Source organism: Phasianus colchicus, chromosome Z, assembly GCF_987193195.1.
Source record: "Phasianus colchicus chromosome Z, bPhaCol1.hap1.1, whole genome shotgun sequence".
NCBI classification, from domain to species: domain Eukaryota; kingdom Metazoa; phylum Chordata; class Aves; order Galliformes; family Phasianidae; genus Phasianus; species Phasianus colchicus.
In genome coordinates this window covers 60,795,943-60,816,813 of record NC_143476.1, presented here as the reverse complement: position 1 = coordinate 60,816,813, position 20,871 = coordinate 60,795,943, and the positions used below count along the sequence as shown (strand labels likewise).

The following is a 20,871-nucleotide window of genomic DNA, read 5'->3' as shown; positions in this document are numbered from 1 at the left end:
CACATTTCAGGATTAGCAGAAAATATGGTTACCTGGGACATACTTCTGATCAGTTGCTCAAAGTCATCACTAGAGGATTTCGCATTAATCTGTGGAGTAATGGATCTCACTGATGCTTCCAGCACATTAGCTGGGCTGCCATTCTGCTGAGCCAACAAATATGACTCATTATGCGGTAAGGACCCTACATTCACACCATGATGGAGAAGCTGGGGGAATTCACCAGTGGAATGTACAGAAGGAGTAATATTTACCTGAAAAAGATTGATAACAACACATTTATGGATACACCAGAGTTCTTCCTACTTACCATAAGGCATCATGACTGGTTAATAGCTTTTAAAAAATATTATAGATCCCAATTTCTGACTTTAGAAATATTATTTAAAAATTCTTAAAAAAAAATAATATTTGTAGTTGATGACAGTTGTAAATTATTAGCTAAAACATGACAGAAGGTGAAAATAGCAGACTGAAGTACTCTAACACTGCATTAGTAGTAAACAACTGAACAAGCTTTTTCTATGCTGCAAAGTTTTTGGAAAGCAAATTGTTCAATTACTTTACAAGAAAAAAAAAAAAAAAGTATGCACATTTTGATGAAGGAAAAGAAACCTAATCTATGATGTAGGAAACAATGGTCTGAATGAAATTTCACCAGTCTGGGTTTCTCCACCATTACATATTAAGGCAGTCTCTGTGACTCTCCACACTTCAGACATGCAAACAAAAATACCAAGCAACTCTAATGTCACTAGGCTGATCTGAAAACCAGACATATACAGACAGATCTGACAATACTTTTTTGTTACAGCAGAAAATAAGAGAAGTACCTACCTTGTCCAGACCTAGTAAATAACCTAATTTCATGCAGGTCTCAAATGGCCAATCTAATGGATGTCTGGGAATGAGGGAACAGAGATACTACTTCATACAAATGCATAAAGCTCAGGAGAAGCAGCCCTCAGTTACCCACTGTTTCACGTGATTGTTGACTATCAACAAGGACTTTTACTTTACAGCAGTTTCACACATTAATCTCACTTTAGGGCCACATCACTTTGGCCTCAGGTACTTTTAACAGACTCACAGTGCAAAAACTCTAGCAATCTGTACCACAGAGAGAAAATTGATTCTCCTTCTTCATAGCCTTCTTTGTAAATGTCAAATATCAAGAAAAATAATCTCAGTTTGTGAATGTAATCTAAGATGGCCATTAAACCAGTTTCAACTGTTTAGGCTATTGCCTTTAAATTTATCACACTATTCTCCTAATGGTCTGATCAGAAGACTATCAGTATAATTCTTCACCACAGAACTCCCTCTCACAGAATCACAGAATTGCCAGGGTTGGAAGGGACCTCAAGGATCATGAATCTCCAACCCCCCTGCCACATGCAGGGCCACCAACCTTCCCACCTAATGCTAGACCAGGCTGCCCAGGGCCCCATCCAATCTGGCCTTGAACACCTCAAGGGATGGGGCATCCACAACCTCTCTGGGCAGCCTGTTCCAGCACCTCACCACTCTCTCTGTAAAGAATTTCCCCCTGACGTCCAACTTAAATCTCCCTTCCCTCAACTTAAAACCATTTCCCCTCATCCTGCAGTTATCTACCCTTTCAAAGAGTTGATTCCCCTCCTCTTTGTAGGCTTCCTTTAGGTACTGAAAGGCTGCAATGAGGTCACCCCGCTGCCTTCTTTTCTCCAGGCTGAACAAGCCCAGCTCCTTCAGCCTGTCCTCATAGGGAAGGTGCTCCAGTCCCCTGATCATCTTTGTGGCCCTGCTCTGGACCCTCTCCAACAGTTCCCCGTCTTTCTTGTACTGGGGGCTCCAGACTTGGACACAGTACTCCAGATGGGGCCTCACAAGAGGAGTAGAGAGGGGGACAATCACCTCCCTGTCCCTGCTGGCCACCCCCCTTTTGATGGAGCCCAGAATACCATTTGCTTTCTGAGCCGCAAGGGCACACTGCTGGCTCATGTTAAGTTTTTCATCTATCAAGACCCCCAGGTCCTTCTCCACAGGGCTGCTCTCAAGGACCGCTCCTTCCAGTCTGTAGGGATGCCTGGGATTCCTCCGGCCCAAGTGCAAAACTCTGCACTTTGCCGTGTTGAACCTCATTTGGTTTACCTGGCCAACCTTTCTAGCCTCTCAAGGTCCCTCTGAATGGCATCGCTTCCTTCAACCGTGTCGACCACACCACTCAGCTTGGTGTCATCAGCAAACTTGCTGAGGGTGCACTCAATTCCGTCATCGATGTCATTGATAAAGATGTTAAAGAGCACCGGTCCCAAGACAGACCCCTGGAGGACGCCACTCGTTACCGGCCTCCACCTGGACATAGAACCATTGATGACCACCCTCTGTCTGCAGCCTTTCAACCAGTTTCTTATCCATCGAGTGGTCCACCCATCAAAGCCACATCCCTCCAGTTTTGGAGATAAGGATGTGGTGGGGGACCATGTCAAAGGCACCTTTCCCTTGTCCACCGATGCCGTCACTCCATCATAAAAGGCCACTAGATTGGTCAAGCATGACCTTCCTCTCATAGGTGCTTCAGGAAAACGTATCAAAATGAAGGTCATTTGTTGAATATCCTATCAGTCTGGAAATAAGTCTCAAGTTACAGAATAATCAAAAGTAACATTGGAAAGAAAAGCCCTCAACAGCATCAAGCCTGCTTGGCCATAACAAAATGGAAAACAAGAAAAATAGGATACTTTTGAACTCAAGTGATTTTCACCGCAGTGACTATGTTTTGTTGGCCAAGTTTAGGAGGAACTACTTGTTACATTTCAGACAAATCAGAATAAGTAAAACATACACACAAACTTTATTTAACTGCATACAGTCATTTTTGCAAACCTATAAAGAACAGACTGGTAAACTTTGTTCCACAGTAACTGCATTCAAGAACAGTCCAATCTCCCTTAGGTTTGTACGTGTGGATATAAAACTATGAAAATCTCTGCTCTACTGTGTTTTTTTCATCGGCTGGAGTCCACGCTACAGATTAATTCACCTTCACCTTCCCAATGTCAACTACTTCCATGTATAAATGTTTTCACTGAACTTGGTCAACGTGCTTAGTTTTTGTGCTCCTCCACCTTCAAATTTACTAACACACTCTCCTGCCATATTCCTTCCTATACAATTTTCATGGGTACAATTATTATTTATAAAAATATTTTATACCATTGTAATTCGCATGCCTCATATTATTTCTGTTTAAAAACATTTTCAAATTGTCACAGCAATCAGAGTGAATGAGATACAAATTCAAACTGCTTCCTGTTAAACTCAACGGCCACACCCCAGAGATACGGTATTACAAATTTTAATCAGTGACGTATATGTTTATTTTCCAAATTCTGTGCTCATTGAAAAAAAAAAACAAAAAAACAAAAAACACTTAACTACCAATCCTGCTGAAAATTATCATCCTCAAATTTTGCTTGGTTGAAGGAGTAAGAAGAGAAATCATCACCTTCATCAGAAAAGCGAGCAACAGTAGTCTAAACAAGGCAACAGCACTTGTGAACAACATGATTCTGCTCCATGAAGAGGTGACAGCTCATAAAACCTCTCCATGGACCTTCTGAAGACTTTGGAGTGGTGATTTCAAATTATGCTTCAGCTGGCATGATTAAACCTTGAGAAAAATACATTAAATATTTAGATTTCATTTAGTACAGTTCCAAGCACAAAATTAGTTCGTCTTGGGACCCATTTAATGTGGCAGAAACTTGAAGTTTTACCTGCCAGAACAGCAAGAAGGGTCACTGGTACTGCCATCAGTTCTGTGAAACCCATGTGTGCATGAAAACACAGTTTTGAATAGAGTGTGTATTCATCTTCCCAGACAAAAGAGGGAAAATAAAGATTTTTTTTTTTTTTAATGATTGCTAAGAGCAAAATGTGAGATTCTGTAAGCAAAAAAATAAATAAATAAATATTAAGATATATAGCGATCATCTATCATCTTTCCATCATGTATCAGCATTCCCAGTCAGCTGGAGAGGTCCCAGAGGATTAGATGCTTGCCAAAGTGACTCCAATCTACCAGAAGGATTCAGGGAACTACAGGCCTGTCAACCTGACCTCAGTGCCAGGTAAGGTTATGGAACAGACCATCTTGAGGGAGATCACATGGCATGTACAGGACAACCAGAGGATCAGGCCTGGCCAGCATGGGTTCATGAAAGACAGGTCCTACTTGGTCAACCTGATCTCCATCTGTGAGTGACCCACCTGGTGGATGAATCTGCCTAGATTTCAGCAAAGTCTTTGACACTGTCTCCCACAGTATTTTCTTGGAGAAGCTGGCAGCCCATGGCCTGGCAGATACACTCTTTGATGGGTAAAGAACTGACTGGAGGGGTGGTGAAGAAAGTTGAATGCAGCTGGCAAACAGTCACAAATGGTGCACCTGAGGCCTGTCCTCTTCAATATCTCTGATGACCTGCACGCACCCTCAGTAAAGTTTGCAGACGGCACCAAATTTGCACGAAGTGTAGATTTGCCTGGGGGAAGAAAGGCCCTGCAGAGCTATCTGGACAGGCTAGACAGCTGCGCTAGACCAATGAGATGAAGATCAACAAAATCAAATGCCAGTTCCTACACTTTAGACACAACCACCTCCAGCAATGCTACAGGCTTGGGGAGAGTGGCTGGAAGAATGTGTAGAGCAAACAGACTTGGGGGTGTTGGTCAATTCTTGGCTGAACATGAGCCAGCAGTGCGCCCAGGTGGCCAAGAAGGCCAACAACATCTTGGCTTGTATCATAAATACTGCTGTCAGCAGGACCAGGGAAGTGATCATCCCTCTGTACTCAGCTCTAATGAGGCTGCACCTTGACTACTGCATTCAGTTTTGGGCCCCCCACTCCAAGAAAGACATCAAGGCCTTGGAGCATGTTCCGAGAAGGGCAGTGAAGCTGGTGAGGAGTCTGGAGCACAAGTCTTATGAGGCATGACTGAGAGAGAGCTGGGACTGTTTAGTCTGGAGAAGTGGAGGCTCAGGGAGACCTTATATTTCTCTACAAATATGTGAAAGGAGGTTGTGTTGAGGTGGGAGTCAGCCTCTTTTTCCACGTAACTAGCAATAGGGCTAGATGGAATGGCCTCAAGTTGCACCAGGGGAGATTCAGGACATTAGGAAATACTACTTCTCCAAGAGAGTGGTCAAGTGTTGGAACAGGCTGCCCAGAGAGGTGACAGTCACTATCCCTGGAGGTGTTCAAGAAGCATTTCGATGTCGTACTAAGGGACATGGCTTAGTAGGTAATATTAGTGACAGGCAGATAAAAAGTCCAAACTTGGTGATTCCATGATTCAATGATTATAATATTGAGGCAAAGAAAATTGCTGAAGGCATTGAACTGCCATTACATGGGTTTTTTTGTTGTGTCTTTTTCATTTGTTTTTTTTGTTTGGGTTTTTTTTTGGGGGGGGGGGGGGGGCAGGGGAGGGAGGAAGGGGGGTCTTTCTTCAAGTATGTCAACAGTAAAAAGAAGATTAGGGAAAACATGGGTTGCCTACGAAATCAGGTGGGTGCACTAGCAACAGGGAATGCTGAGAAGGTGGAGATTCTAAATGCTTTCTTTGCTTCAGCTTTTAATGCTAAAGACCTTGACTTCAGCAAGGCATTTGATGCTGTTTCCCACAACATCCTTGCCATGAAACTTAAGAGTGTGAGATAGGTGCGCATACAGTGAGGCGGATTGAGAACTGGCTTACAGGCAGAGAGTTGCCACAAGTCTGGCTGGAGGCCTGCAACTTTTAGTGTTCCCTACAGGTCCGCACTGCATCCAACCTTGTTCAATATCCTCATCAATTTCTTGATGAAAGAACAGAATCCAACCTCAGCAAGTCTGCTGATGGTACAGGGGAGGAGTGTCTGACATACCTAAATGCTGTGCTATTCAGCAAGACCTGGACAAACAGGAGAGTTGGACAAGGAGGAACAGGGGAAGGTTTAACAAGAACAAGTGTAGAGTCATACACTCAGGGAAGAATAACCAGGAATAATCACACATACCTGGACAAGTTAGAGGACAACCTGTTGGGAGGGAGCACTGTGAAGAAGAGCCTGCAGGTTCTGGGGGACAACAGGTTGACCATGTGTCTGAATCCTTCTTAGTTTTTGTCAAAAAGGTTGCCTCCTGAGGCATTACTTGCGACAAGACCCTAACTTATCTAGGAGATGAGAGGTCAGTGTTGCTGTGTGGCAATCAACATCATTTGTGGAGAATTTTACATTTGAAAGCATTTCTTTGGAGCTGTTTGCATTTGGAAGAGACTACTGTGGTGACTATCTCCCCCTTGCTTCCTACAGAGACAGTAGTTTTTGCTTTTATTTCCTCTCTCTCCTATTGCCCGTTTTCCCTTCCCCATTTCTCTTAATGACTAGGACTTGTAATAAACTGGTTGGGCTAAGATTTGACTTGTTTCTTAATCTCACATCAGATATGCATATATCAGTGAGAGGAGGTTCTTTGGTAATCGGAACGAGGCACCATGAGCCAGCAGTGTGCCCTTGTTGCCAAGTAGGAAAATGGTACCCTGGAGTGCATTAAAAAGAGCACAGCACAGGTTAAGGGAGGTGATCCTCCTCCTCTACTCCGCCCCATTTAGGACTCATTTAGGTCCACCTTTGGGCTCCCCAGTTCAAAAAAAGACAGGCATTTCCTAGAAGGAATCCAATGGAGGGCTACAAAGATGATAAAGGCCATGGAGCACCTCTTGTATAAGAAAAGGCTGAGTAACTCAGGTCTCTTCAGCCTGGGGAAAAGCAGAGACTACGGGCAGATCTGATTAATGTTTATAAATACCGAAAAGGAGGTGGGAGGCTCTTCTTGGTGGTGTCTAGCAATAGGACACAGTAGCAGCCTAAAACCTGAACACAGAAAGTCCCATACAAACATGTGGAAGAACACTTTTAAAGTAAGGGCGACAGAGCACTGGAAGAGGTTGCCCAGAAAGGTTATGGAGTCTCCTGCTCTGAAGATATTCAAGATTTGTCTGGATGCCTATCTTTGTGACCAACTGTAGGGTGCCTGCTTTAGCAGAGGGGTTGGACACAACCTCTTGAGGTAACTTCCAACCCCTTCAATTCTGTGATTCTGTGCCCACCTCACTGCCTGTAAGTCCAGATTTTTCCATTAATTTCTCTTTGAACTTTTCCATTTTACCATGATTTGCACATTACTAACATAAAAACAATCCCAATCTGTTAAAGCTTCTCTGGATAGAATGGTAATGTCCTTCATGTTTCTGGAAGGCTCCTTTACACATACAAGTGTAGTGAGAAATATACAATTCTGGAAAAATCATGTCATGTACAAAATAAATGTATAAATCAAAAAAACTTCAGTAATTCTATCCTAACCCTAGCATAAAGCAGTTTTAACAAGACATGAGTGATGAAATGATACCATACTATTAGCTTGCTCAAATATAGAATACAGCACTTACCTGCCTATATGCATAAATAGCAAAGAGAAAAATAAAACTGCACCTCAAAAATTGAGTAAAATACATACCCTCACTATCATTTGTAATACATATCTCTTTCAATCTGAAATCCTTCTCATTCATTCAGCATCCAGTACTACACAGTCTTCAGTACAGAGAAGAGCTCCATGTGCATCCCACACAAAGTTCTAGGAATGTTTTGCTAGAACTGCTTAGCAGGGTATCGCTTTAAGTAGGTCACTTCTCTGTTTCTAATGTTCAAACAGCAGAACAGTCAAGATGACCATGTTAACTTACATTAGAACACATGACCAGTATCACCGTTTTTCTACTTTAAGTAAGTTTGATGAAGTTCTTACATGTACAGCGTTCATTAAAATACATCATTTTCCACAGAGATATATATATTTTTTTTCTCTCTGGTAGAAAACTTTCACATCCTGTTGCTAAAACAGAAGTAGCAACAGGTCAAATATTCATATTTTAGTGCCACATCATTTGTTTCCATAGACAAAATCATATTCAAATCAACAAAACAGTGCTCACTTTGTTAGCCAGGCACACCATCTTTTCTGTGCACTTTTATGAGCCAGCTAGTAAACTACTGCAAAAGTGTGAGAACTAAATGAACTCCTGTATTCCTTCTGCCTTCCAAACAAGTGCTGAATTGGAAGTTGTTCATGTTTTTTTCTCAGATGTTTTTCCATCAGTAATTCTTAACTCCATGATTCTGAAGACACTGGATAGCTTCTATTTGCACGACAGCTGACATACTGAACACCTCTAATACCAATTCAAATACAAATTTGAAAAAGTTAATCTCAAATGTTCAAGTAGAACTATGAGTACAGCATAACTACAATGTAGTATCAAACTCCACCTGTTCTATAATAATTATCAGTAACGTTTCATTTTTTCACCTTGTTTTTCCTGTAAAGAAATAGTTATGTATTCAGTGGAGGATGTTTTAACAAGGGAAGCTTCTGAACCGTGATGAAAACTTTAAGAAAACTACCAAGCCATTAACAAAGTGAAGTTTTGTGTATTCATACATGAAAAAAAAAAAAACCTTTAGATTCATCTTCTCTTCTAAAATACACATACACAAGCTCTAAAATCACTTCCATGATAAAATGACATTTATAATGACTTTAAGAGGTAAAATATTAGAATCCTCAGACAAATTAAAAACTTTCTTCTCTCCTCTTCCTTCAAATATAGGCTTATAGCCTGTAGCAGCTGGGAAGAACTGGTGTATATTATTGCCAGTCATTGAAGATAGGTCATTTCTAGGGGAACAATAAGCCATACGCTGAAATCTCAGGATGACAATGCTATTGCGGTTTCAAGAAAGAATTTTCAAAATATGCAAGCTGAACTACTTTGTAGTAATAAAGTCACCATATTACCCTGGAAAAATAGCTTTATGGAAATGCAATCATGTAAGTACTGTATGAAAGAACATTGCTTTATAATTTGGCCAATGATAATTGTCTTTAATTGGTTTTCTCCTTGCTGTGCGTAACATCTGCAATATATGGACATGATTTGACATAAGCAAAAAATGACAAGGATAAAATTTTTAAAGTATGATAAAGCCCACATTATAATTCTGCAGACAAACACTGAATGTAATCAAACAGAACTTACATTTGACCATTCAAAATGCTTTTAATAAAAAAGAAACTATTCCAGTCATGCCTGTACCTTATCAGCATTTAAAGCTACGTAATCAACATTGCTAGGTCTCTGCTGTCAAAAATAAAAAAGAACAAATTCCTCCTTTACCTGCGTTTTAGAGTCACGATGAGGATGTATTTCATTGCATACATCTGTGTGCTGAGCATCGAAAAAGTCAGTGAGAGAAAAAGCAATATAAAAAGAATCAGAGCACAAGTAAGCCCCACAGCAAACCTGTGTGGGAAATGGTGGGTGAGGACCTGCTGGCAGGCTCCCTGTAGGAGGCTCCTGAAGTGCCCCAAATTCTTCTCCAAAGGAGAAGGCAGCATGCACAAAAACACTGTAAAAGCAGCACCAAAACCTCCTCCAAGTTTCCTGCAAAGCAAGCAGCAGCAATACATGAAGAATCCTACTCCTCAGCAGTGCTTCAAAGCCATTCTGGTAACTGCGCCTTCACCCCCCAGAGAAACAGCTTTGTCCTCACAGGGTATAAAGCAGACAATAACAATACAATTAAAAAAAAAAAAAAGTACGTGAGGAATGTAGCCAAGCTAAAGGATTTTTTGTTCTAGTAGAGATAGAAGGAGAGAAAGAGGCAGTGGATGAACAAGAGACAGAAAGGAAAAGAGGTGGCAGATAGCGTTTGCCAGCGCTGTTTTCTTGAATATATTTTATATAGAAAATACTGTTGAAAGACCTGGAAAATTCAAAATATCACAATTTCTGCTACTCTTTGTCAGTCTCTCATCTCCCAACAGCAAGACTGCTCTTCAAAAGCTGAAAACAAACATTCACAGAAGAGTATGGTTACTAAGAAAGAGGAAAAAATCTCCCTGCTTCAGCGCTCTTCAACTCAAGTGACAGGTGAAGTCAGGAGAGTAATTCTCTATCAAACATTCTTTAAACATTCCTAGACTTTTCCCACACGAGTTCCTAAACCTGCAGAGATAAATCTGCAGTGTAAATAAATTCTGTTTGCTCATCTAAGAAAAAAAAACAAACCACCATACTGTTAAAGCACTTGCCAATAGACAGGAAAGCATCATATTTGCTGCCTTCAGCATTCTGCCTCAGCAATATACAGATGAAGCAACATACCACTCAGCCTCCACTCCACCACTGAACAAAAATGTAAACTCAAAAGGCTCTTGTTAAGCACACATCAATACTTAAGGGAATCAGTTCCCAATTAACACACAGAAGCTTTAAGGAAAGACAAGAGAGCAAAAAGAAGTGTCTGTACAGAGATACTCATTCTCAGATATTCTCTACATGTTTAAAAGATCACTTATCTAGGGGTAAAAAAAACAAGGAAGAAGTATAGCATTTTAGACTACAAACATGGCAGTAGCATCCATTGTACCTGAATGCTAGAACTCTGTACTTACATCTTAAGAAAACATGACAGATGTTTACAAAATTGCCAGGTCATTTTCCCGACCTGCACAAACAGAAGATGGGCTCACAGTTATCTTTATGCCTTCCAGGCTGGATATTAGGAAAAATTTCTTCTTAGAAAGTGACGTAAGGCATTGAAACAGGTTGTCCAGAGAAGTGGACATCTCCGGAGGTGTTTAAGAAAAGTTTATATGTGGCACCTAGGAATGCAGCTTAGTGGCCTTGGTGGTGATGGGTTGATGGTTGGACTAGGTCATCTTAGTGGTCTTTTCTAACCACAATGATTTTGATTCCAGATGCTGTGCCTCAAGACAGAAATATGTCTTACCCTCAATTTTATGAGACCACCATCAGCCCACAGATCTCTGCTGGGACACACAATTAATCAGTTCAATTAAGAAAATTAACTGCCATCATTTCTTCTCTGCTCCCATCTTCTCTTTCACACCTATACTTTCTTGACAGAAGGTCTTCTCCTGAGAATTCTGCAGTAGTCTTGGAGTTCTTTAAGAACTCATACACTAATTAAAAGCGCATTAACAACTTAACAGATTGTCACTTACAATTTACCTTAACAGACAGACCCTGGTTCAACTTTTAGGATAGCTCGTTGCACATGCAAGAATTTTAGCAGCCTCAGTCTGCAGCAGGTGGAGACTGCAACAACCATCCACTGCACTACTCAGCACCATTTCACAAGCCTTGCTGTTTTCACTAACTTAAGAGTTCCAAGAGCCTTCCAGCCATTTAAAGAAAACTAAAAAGTGGCCCTGAACTTGGGCGAATTGCAACTTTGAAAACACCAAAGTTAGTTTTCTGAAATGACTATTTTATTATTTTATTCTTTGTCTTGTTTCAAGATTGTTTGAAGGCATTTAAATAAAGCATAGAAAAACAGAAAATTTCATGTTATACAGCAGGGAAGAAAAAGAAAAAACAGGAAAAAAAAAAGAGTCTTTCTAAAGAGATAACAAAAATTTAAGAATGGAAAGTTGTAATTGCACATTCACATACAACTAGTTCTATCAGCTAGACTTGGTATGTGTGCAGTCCACTGAATTTATTGCACAGATAATAAACCTGTGGGGTTAGGGCAGCAGGTGAAATGATAGTTTTTTATTTTTTTTTAAATACACATATGAAATTAACTATGGAATATTGGTAGTGGCTCACGGTGGTTGAATTTATAAAAATAAGTATTTTTAACAACAAAAACAATGTCAATAAGTGAAAATTGATCTGTCTTTTCAGCAAAGACGTGCTAGTGCTTCAGGAACATCTTGTTTTTGGACTGTACATACCCACAGTTATTATCACAGAATTAACTGTGTTTTTTTGGATGTCAGTTTCCAAACTACAGAGCCTCAAAGAATTTCTCAGAAGAGCTTCTCACCAAGACTTTTCTAATCACTCCAAATTTAATAAGTCATTACATATAAAAAAAAAAACCGCAAAATTTAAAAAAAAAACAACACACAGTCAAGTATGGCACTGTAGACAGAACTCTTAACATATTTGTTAGTGTAAAATAGTATCAAAATAATCTACAGGAAACAGTAAAGTGCCATGCAGCTGTAGTAGCCTCAGGAGCACAAAGGCTCCTTTCATCAGATACACTCTAACAAGAGACAAAATACAGCTTCATTATTCAATAAGGTCAACATGCAGAGCATCCCTCCTTCTGTTTCACCATTTTTCCACACTAGCCACATGTGCTAAGTGTGTCTTCATAAGGTATGTTTTAGGAGTTTGAATGTTGCATAGAACATTGTTACAGAACACAGCACTTCAGACGGAGAGTGACAAGAATATACAATACGCAAAGAGAAACAGGTTTCTTTTTCCACCTGCCTCACACTGTTGAAAGTGTCTAAACTGATCCAAAGCCTGCAAGAAGCATTTCTGGGCTAGACTTAAAGAAGAAGGAATAGCTCTGTGGGAATTGGCTGTACATGAAAAGCAGGTCAGCAAGTTATAGGGTTATAATAGTAACAGATAATCATCAGCTTATGGTTGGATTTGATGATTCTAGAGGTCTTTTCCAATCTTACTGATTCTACAATACATAATTATGCCAATAAAAGTAAGATGTCCCCTCTGAAGGAAGGCAGAAAAGTGATGCTTAAATTCTTGAGCAATTGGAAAGGAGGTAGGACATCTTGTTTCTATTTAATCTCTTACTCTTATATAAAAAAAAAATAAATATTCATCTTCTGAAGCCAGTATTCCACAGGAAAGAATGAAAGAACAAAACACATTACTTCCTTTTCAAAGACAGTGACAGAAAGCAACACATTAACTTACTACCCAGTATCATCATTTCCCCCTAGTGCACACAGTAACTTACAAGCACGTATGTAAAAAAAAAGTATGCACACTCTATGTATGATGGGACATAAAGCCCAGAAATGTAATTGGGTGTGTCTTCCTCTGTTCTCCAAAGCTTTGAATCAGACCTTTAATTAAGGCTACTTGATTTCAATATTCAATATGCAGAAGGACATACACAGTTTTGCACCTTCAACTTTTCTCTTGCGTCTGGGAGGCTGATTTTCCTACCTGATCTCTCAGCTGTTGAACGGAAGTTTGAAGGTTGAGAATTTGATTAAAAAGCGGACTCTGCAGCACTGATTTTAACAAGTTCAGTTTTTCCTCATTTGCGATGTCACCTCGATCCCGAAGCTTTGCCTGTAAGCGCTCCACAGCCTGGAGGGCCCGATGTGTATCTGTAGCAACATTCACTCAAATCAGTGGCAGTTTAGAAACAGTCATATTGAAAGCACATAAATTTTATTTAAATAGCTCTTTTCAAAATACAGAGGTCTAGAAGGGTTTTTGTTCAGAACTGAACCAAACAAGTCTTAACGAATAATGAAGTCAGAGGAAGAGCACAAAGCAGAAGGCAAATAATATGATGGTTGTTCATTTTGTTGGCTTTTTTTTTTTCTCCATTAAAAACTGGATTGCAAAAAAGTGGAAATTTTCCATTAAAATTCAGTACAGGAATTGTGGCTAGAGGCAACTGCAAATAAAAATCAAACAAAAATATTCCTAAAAAGATGTCTTTTCCACACAGACCTTTTAAAAAGACAAGAAAAAAAAAGACAACTGGGAAAAAAATGATAGTACATCTTTGTGTTTCCTAATTCTAAAAGCAAGCAAACAAAAAATTGTCAAGTATTTGTCATAAAAACCATCTCATTTGTAAACACCAATAACCTATAACTATTATGCACAATACATTTGACAAATACAGTGATACAAATTATAATTAAGCAAAAAAAAAAAAAAATTACCAATTGTTTCCAACATGCTCACTGCTTCTGCTTCTTAGTTCCTATTCCAACACAGAAAAAGACAGCACATACAAATATTGTCCTGGTTTTTCCTGAAAAAAGAAACACAGGGAAACTGTCAGATGTAGAATACAAAGTAGTGAGCTCAGAACGAAAAAAATTAACATCTGAAATAAATTGCCAAGCCCCCAAAACAACAGCCTACTAAAACTACATCTCCTTTAGATAATTTATTTCTGCATTTCCATATCAAAGATCCTGTCTGTATACTGTTGCACAACATGCCCCACATTGCTTTAATCAGAAGGTATGAATCATAGCTATCACTGAGACTTCACAGTGTTTCATTGCTTTCCTTTTCAGTGATTCATAAAAACATTCCCTGTAGGTTCAGTTTTCAAGCCCTGTGTTGACAATATCAGGTGCATGAACCTAAGAAGAAATTAATGAGTCACAAAGCATTACTGCTATCAGACTTGCAGAACTATCACACTACAACCTCCAGAACTCATGCTACAACCTCCACTACTTACATACAACAATATTAAGAGTCAGATATGGTTGATGAATGATTTTTACCAACACAAATTTACAGGCAGGAAACTCTACTTTACAAAAAAATCTGAAACTGATTAGTATTTTGTGAGTTCTGGGAATTTGAGTGGTTTTCTTTTGCTTGTTCAGTGCTTTTGTTGTTGTTCGGTTGGTTTGGGTTTTTTGGTTTGGTTTGGTTTGGTTTTTTTTGCCTTTTAGAAACTAAAAAAAATTAAAAAAAAGTATTTCTAATGTTGATCAGAAATTTGTGATTTTGTATGAGTGGGAGAGTCTGCCCATCCACAACTGTGATGGAGACTGTGATGGAGGTAAATGAAGTGAGAAATCCAAATATCATTGTAGGAGCACAAACTGACCTGTACTTTTTATTTATTTATTCTTCTTAGCAGTATTTTTGTTTTCTTGGTAACAGGAAAACAGGAAAGCAGTTTAAGATAATATGCCAACTTCAATCTGGTAGGAAAGCACCATACAGGAAACAGCACTCAGAAAGAGCTAAGCACCCAGGAAAAGTGACTTTCTTCTTTGAAGAGGATAATAAAGAAAGGATCGTGTTGACAGATCTCTGGGTATGAGAGAGTAACTAAAATTGAAAAGGGCCATTAGCCATAGAAGTTGAGCAGGATAAACATGAATCAATCCCCACAATAAAAGTGAGAAAAAAAGTTGTCAAAATAAATTTGCTTAGAAGAACCACTATTGACAACCATGTATTATTTGCAGTCTGAAAAGAAAAAACAAATTAAGTGGTTTTTAAATGGTTTCAAGTTCTGTTGCTAGACCTCCCTAGTTTCAGTATGCCTTAAGCTTCATATCAGTTAATCTTACGGCATATGAATTAACCAACACATTGCTACAGAAACACTTATCATCACTTTTAGGATAATATGTCACTTAGAAGTAGGCATGAAATTCAAATCTTTTTAATGTGGTAAGCTAACCTTTTTCATGATACAAGTTATATAAACATGCACATCAATAATTAATAAAACAATACTTTGTAAATTTGTTTTCTCACTTAACAAGGCAAATCTCAGCACACAACTACCAAACAAAACCAAAGAATATCTTGCATTTTCACCTGTTCACCCTTCAAAATAAGACTGTCTATTTAACAGAAAGGGTTGGATGAAGTCATTAAAAAATTAATGAAATAAGCTGGTTTTCCCCTAACCTTAAATACCAATAGCTTTTATTTTCAGATGAAAAAACTACCATCACACAGTCAGTTCAGAGGCCCTATTTACAAGTACAGACATTTACAAGTAGTGTTCATAGGTCTTTTTCTCAGTGGCAGTGCCGATTAAAGAAGTTCTTTCCTGTTTCACGCTTTTACTCCTATCTGTACAAATGTTTATGCAGCTGTGTTTTAGATCCAATCAGAAAACTGTATGAAACAAATATGGAGACTACTACTCAGGCATTTCAGTCCCATCGCCCTGCACATGTACACGCACACAGCCATCATATCTTCAACTCTCAAATGTTGAGAATCTAACCAGGAAAAACAGAAAGTTACTTGTACTCCAGGCCTTCTGCTTCAGATCTCTAAGGATCTCAAGAAGAGGAGATATCTTTTAGAGTTGGTGGATATTACATTACATTATGATTCAACTTGCCTGTTTATAATGTGCTGTGAAAGGCATGTTTACAAGCAGTAAAATGGACACATCACCACTGTGTTGGTGCAACCCTAGAATAATCATCACTGATGATTTGAAATTGAAGCTTTCTCAACACAGAGACTTATTAACAGAAGTCACTAAGCATAATTCTAGATATAGAAATGATCCTACTTAATCTGCAATGAAAAAATTGCTGAGCACTGCTAAGACTCTCAAGGTACACTTTTCACTTACCTCATGCATCAGAGGTAGGAAAACTGTCCCAGAGCCATCTTAGTTCCAGCAAATCAGTTTTTAAGCTCTCATTTTATTTTACTTCTCCTTAACTTTCCTTATTTTGTTCTTGTACTGGAAGAGACTGACTCCTTAGCTGAGCCACCTAATGCTTTTGTCAACCGCAGCTCAAGGAAGGATCAAGACAGGAACTGCTGTCAGAATGTTTTCCTTCAGGATACTTCCACTGAAGCAGAAGCAGTGCCTCAAGGCACACCAGTATTCATATATCACAGTTCAAGATGACACCCTTTGCTCTGTGCACACTCTGGCATGGTGAAAAGCCACCCAAATCTGTTTCTGCTGTGCCACATCCATGCTAACAATTGGGATCTGTCAGCACCATCTTAGTGGCACATCAGCCTAGCCAAAGCTGCATTTGCCCAAGATGAGTCCATAGTCACCACTCCCACCCACCACAGCGACAACTCCTGGTCTTTAACACACCACACTTCTAAGTATTTCAGTAATAATGCACTGAGCAAACATGGTCCAGGGAGAAATATGGAGATAACTCTTTATTGAAAGAAGTAAATCTTTCATTTGCTATAGTGAATATTATTATAATACCATCACAAATTCTAGAAGCATGAATGAATGACACGCAGTTTCTGATCATCTCATTTCCTATACTCCTGGCTGCCTGTATCGCAAGAGTCCAAAGCCAAAACCTGCCTTTTTATACATGACACAAACACCAGTCTTGATCCAAAGAGCTTACTAGCTCATCTCAAAGTAGATTTAACTATTTATGTGTACTGCTAAAGTTCACTAATCTCATCACAATAATAAAAACATTGACTGACTTAGACTTTTTTATTGGCTACTGGAAGAAGTACTGCTTAATGAACAGCAAATTAATTCAGTTTTTCCAAAGACACAGGTGTGACTTTTAAAAATAGGCAACTTATCTCTTTACTCTTGTTTTATAGTAAAAAAAGTAAAATATACACAAGTAATTTTAGCTAAATACACAACAGAAACTTAATCTTCTGCTAAGCTTGCACAAAAGCTAAAGATAATCCCCTTCATCATATAATCATTAATACATTTGCACTTCTAAAATTTGACTCTTCCTGTGCCAACAAACAAAAATGTGTTACATATGCATCTCTCCACTACTACAGTTGCTCTTCTCATAGAACAGCTGCCAGACAAATGCTGCAGCCCTGAATTCTTAGTACCTATTCCTAAACCACTCATATCAATAGGTTTAAGAATTTTAAAAATAGACATAAAATGTATGCTCAATGCCTCCTTCTCATGGCAATCATGCAAACCTTATTAAATGGAACACCCAGAAGACTCATGAAAAAGGAAAAGATGAATTCCTTCTAGTTATTGCTCTTTCACACCTGGTCATGTAATTCCTACAAGGAAACTTCCTCCTTTGCATTTACACATGCTCCATCCACAATTTCACAAATCCATTTCAGATAATACCTTGGAAACTCATGCTCACAGCACTGGATTAGCAAACATGTGATTCCAAAGATAGAAAACAGAGTAATAGGCTTTGCCTTGTAGCTCTTGCATTACTTTATATGCCCTCAAGATACACAGGAAATGCCCATCCTAAAAGCAATCTCCAGGTCCAAACTTTGGCAAGGAGTTGCGTGAGATTAAGACCAAATCTGACTCAGTATAGCAACATGGTAATCAAAGCTTATACTCTGTTGATGCTAAGAAGAGTATTTCAAAAATTCTAATTAAATTTCAGCACCCAGGTTTGAATATGGCTGGGAACAGGTATCCTTTCCTACTTTATCCTTTCTATTCCCCTTCTTTCTGGCTGTCACTCAAACAGGCATACTGTGTTAGCTCTACGTGGCAGAAGAATGAAAACCAAACCACATAGGAAATAGAAAACACTGATTACCAGGAGACCTTCTGTATTGCTTTCAATTTAACTGAGCTTTTCTGTTTCACCCAGCTATCTTTCTCACCCTGGCTAACATCCCTGTGAAGAAAATTACAATGATCCTCAGACTCCTGGAAAACATGTCTTGTCAATACAAAGACATCTGAAATCATTCAAGCTCAACTGAAAGATCTCATACTTCCTATTTTTCCACTGCTACAAAGGCAATTCTGCTGTTCATACAGCACTTTCAAAGACTCCCAGAAGTATTACACAGGCTCAACAACTGTAGTCTGACAAGTACAGCCTTCACTACTCAGTGACAGCGATAAACATACTTGAGCACAGAAGGGGGAAAAAAAGGGAAAAAGAAGAGGAAAAAGAAGCAAGCAGTGGAAAAGAATTAAGATAACAAAAAAAGGCTAGCCTACTGTTTCCGCAACAAGACACGGATAGGCAGAATTAGCATCAACCACCTGTTTCATCAGCAAAGGGACTGCACAGTTGTCTGTAACAGAAGAGAACTGACTCAATACCTGTAAAATCTGTCAGTGAGGGTGTCGTATAAACGAAATTAAGTTCCACAAAGAGCAAAGAAGACCTCCACTGACTGTCAGGAATGTAACAGGAAAGTGTGAAAAGTCTGAAATACACATTTAAAAGCTAAATTAAAGGAAAACCGTTCCAAAGCATTCAAACAGAAACAAAAAGTGAATTCACAAAACTGACAGAAAGGCTGTATGGAGTCTATAAGCAGTTTGGTTTGTAAGATGACAGTGCTAGCCTCCTGAAACTTAGAAAAACACTGAATGTATAAAAAAAGGGGTAAAAGGTGATAGCAGCAGCTCTGTATCTCAGAGAAAAGTATAGCAGTAGAGCTAAATAACTATGAAAACCAGGTTTTGAGGATTCAACAATTTTAATCTTCCGCACACATCACACTAAAGTTTTAAGGAAACTTGCAAAGCTTTCAGATAAATGTACAATCTCTTTGTTTCTCTTTAATTAATAATATTTTGTAATACAGTCAAGAGCTCTACATGAATGTTTTACGCTAGCTGTGCAAGTTACAACCATAACCCAGAACTGGGCCTAAATGACACCTACTACTTTCATTTGCAGATATACATATATGATGCAAAGTATTCACAAGTGACTGGTAAAGAGTTTTGCAAACATAACAAAACAAAAACAAACAAACAAAAAAACCAACACGGTAGAGAAAATTTTTGGCGTACTAAGGAAAATAACAAACAGATAGTCTGTTCAGAAAAAAGAAATCTTGCAGTAAATAAATTGAGATTAATTGAAATAATTTTCTTCAAACATTAGAAATACAGGATTAGCTTCAGAAATTGGAAAGCAGCTTTTCAGCATACACAAAATATATGTGACGCTATACATCCCAAGCCGTTCTAAATAGTCTAGACATGGTTCATATTGCCTACTCACTTTTCCAGTATAAACAATTGATTACCAAATTCATTACATTTAGATGGATTTAATTAAACACAGTTTCTACATCATAGCAGTTGCATCTCTTAACTTCTATTGGATTCCTCACAGAGGTAAAAACAGGATACATAAATGGTAAAACAAAAAAAGAAGAAGAAAAGAAGCCTCACTGTAAAGGCAATGAGGAGTCATCATTTTCCTTACAAACCAAAAATGCTGCAGAACCTCTATCATATACTGTGAAAATAAAGGAAGAATCACACAGGAAGTCATTACAGCACATAACCAGAATATGATACAAGGTGGCTTGGATACCAGAACTGAGTCTGAAAAGCCTGTTAAAGAAATACTCCACAACCATATAGGCCAATTATTCCACAAGCAACAACCAACCATACTCCAAACCAATTTCCATGTGGAAAGACAGCACTGAAAACAAAATGACATATTTATGCACTGACTCGTTGAGAATGCCTATGGCAAAACAAACGTCCTTACCAATGATGACAGACTACATTATCAGCTTGGTATCGTATTTGCTAAAACTGCTTCAGTAGGATGTTTCAGTGGAAAGCCAATTAGAGAGTGTAATGCTTATCATCTTTAGAATGTAAAATTTTCTTGCATGAGATATGGACCATATAATTTCAAACACTTTTAATTTTGGTTTTCAATGCACTCATTGCTCCACAGAATTTACAAACACTGCCATACTGAAAATAAAGAACATCAATTAGTATGTAAGTAGTGCAGCTCTTTTTTTCCCCCCATGCTGAAATCGATCTATCTTTCCCAGTGCACTGTTACGTGAAGAGAATGTATCCAGTTCCCAAAGAAAAGCTTCTTGATAGCATAAAGGAAGCCAGCAGAAACTGGCTGTAACCAGTAAATGTTACACGTGTGCTCTGTTAGTGCAATTTGAAGATACGAATTACTTGTTACCCATTGTTGGGGTACAACATTGAAAACTACAATGTTATCTGATGTTCTCTGCCATTAAAGCACTGTTAGTGAACACTTACATTAATATGCTCTGAGGCGTTTTTGTTCTGCATTCTTGTTTGCTTAATGCTATGTTACTTTTCACTTCTGTAGGGAAATGACATTTCCCAGACACGTTTTACTACTTTTCCCTGTATTTGTTTAGACCTTTTGCTCCCCAAAAGTTGTCATCTTGGAAAATGCCCTGCTGATATGGAAACCACAAAGCATTACACAACAGGCTGCCACAATAGCTGAAACCAGGCCC

The 20,871-nt window shown here is 38.7% G+C and overlaps 1 protein-coding gene across 5 annotated transcripts in view; it reads right to left on the bottom strand.

Annotated features, from left to right (window-relative positions):
- Nucleotides 1–20,871, bottom strand: part of MPDZ (multiple PDZ domain crumbs cell polarity complex component) — a 113,752-nt gene that overhangs the window by 91,769 nt on the left and 1,112 nt on the right. For all 5 annotated transcript variants that reach the window (XM_031593195.2, XM_031593193.2, XM_031593191.2 and 2 more), the window contains exons 2-4: nucleotides 13,854–13,945; nucleotides 13,117–13,283; nucleotides 33–254 (exon numbers count right to left, since the gene is read on the bottom strand). In XM_031593195.2, coding sequence (XP_031449055.2) covers nucleotides 33–254; nucleotides 13,117–13,283; nucleotides 13,854–13,869 — 405 coding nt within the window. In that variant the 5' untranslated portion in view covers nucleotides 13,870–13,945. The remainder of the gene's footprint in view (nucleotides 1–32; nucleotides 255–13,116; nucleotides 13,284–13,853; nucleotides 13,946–20,871) is intronic.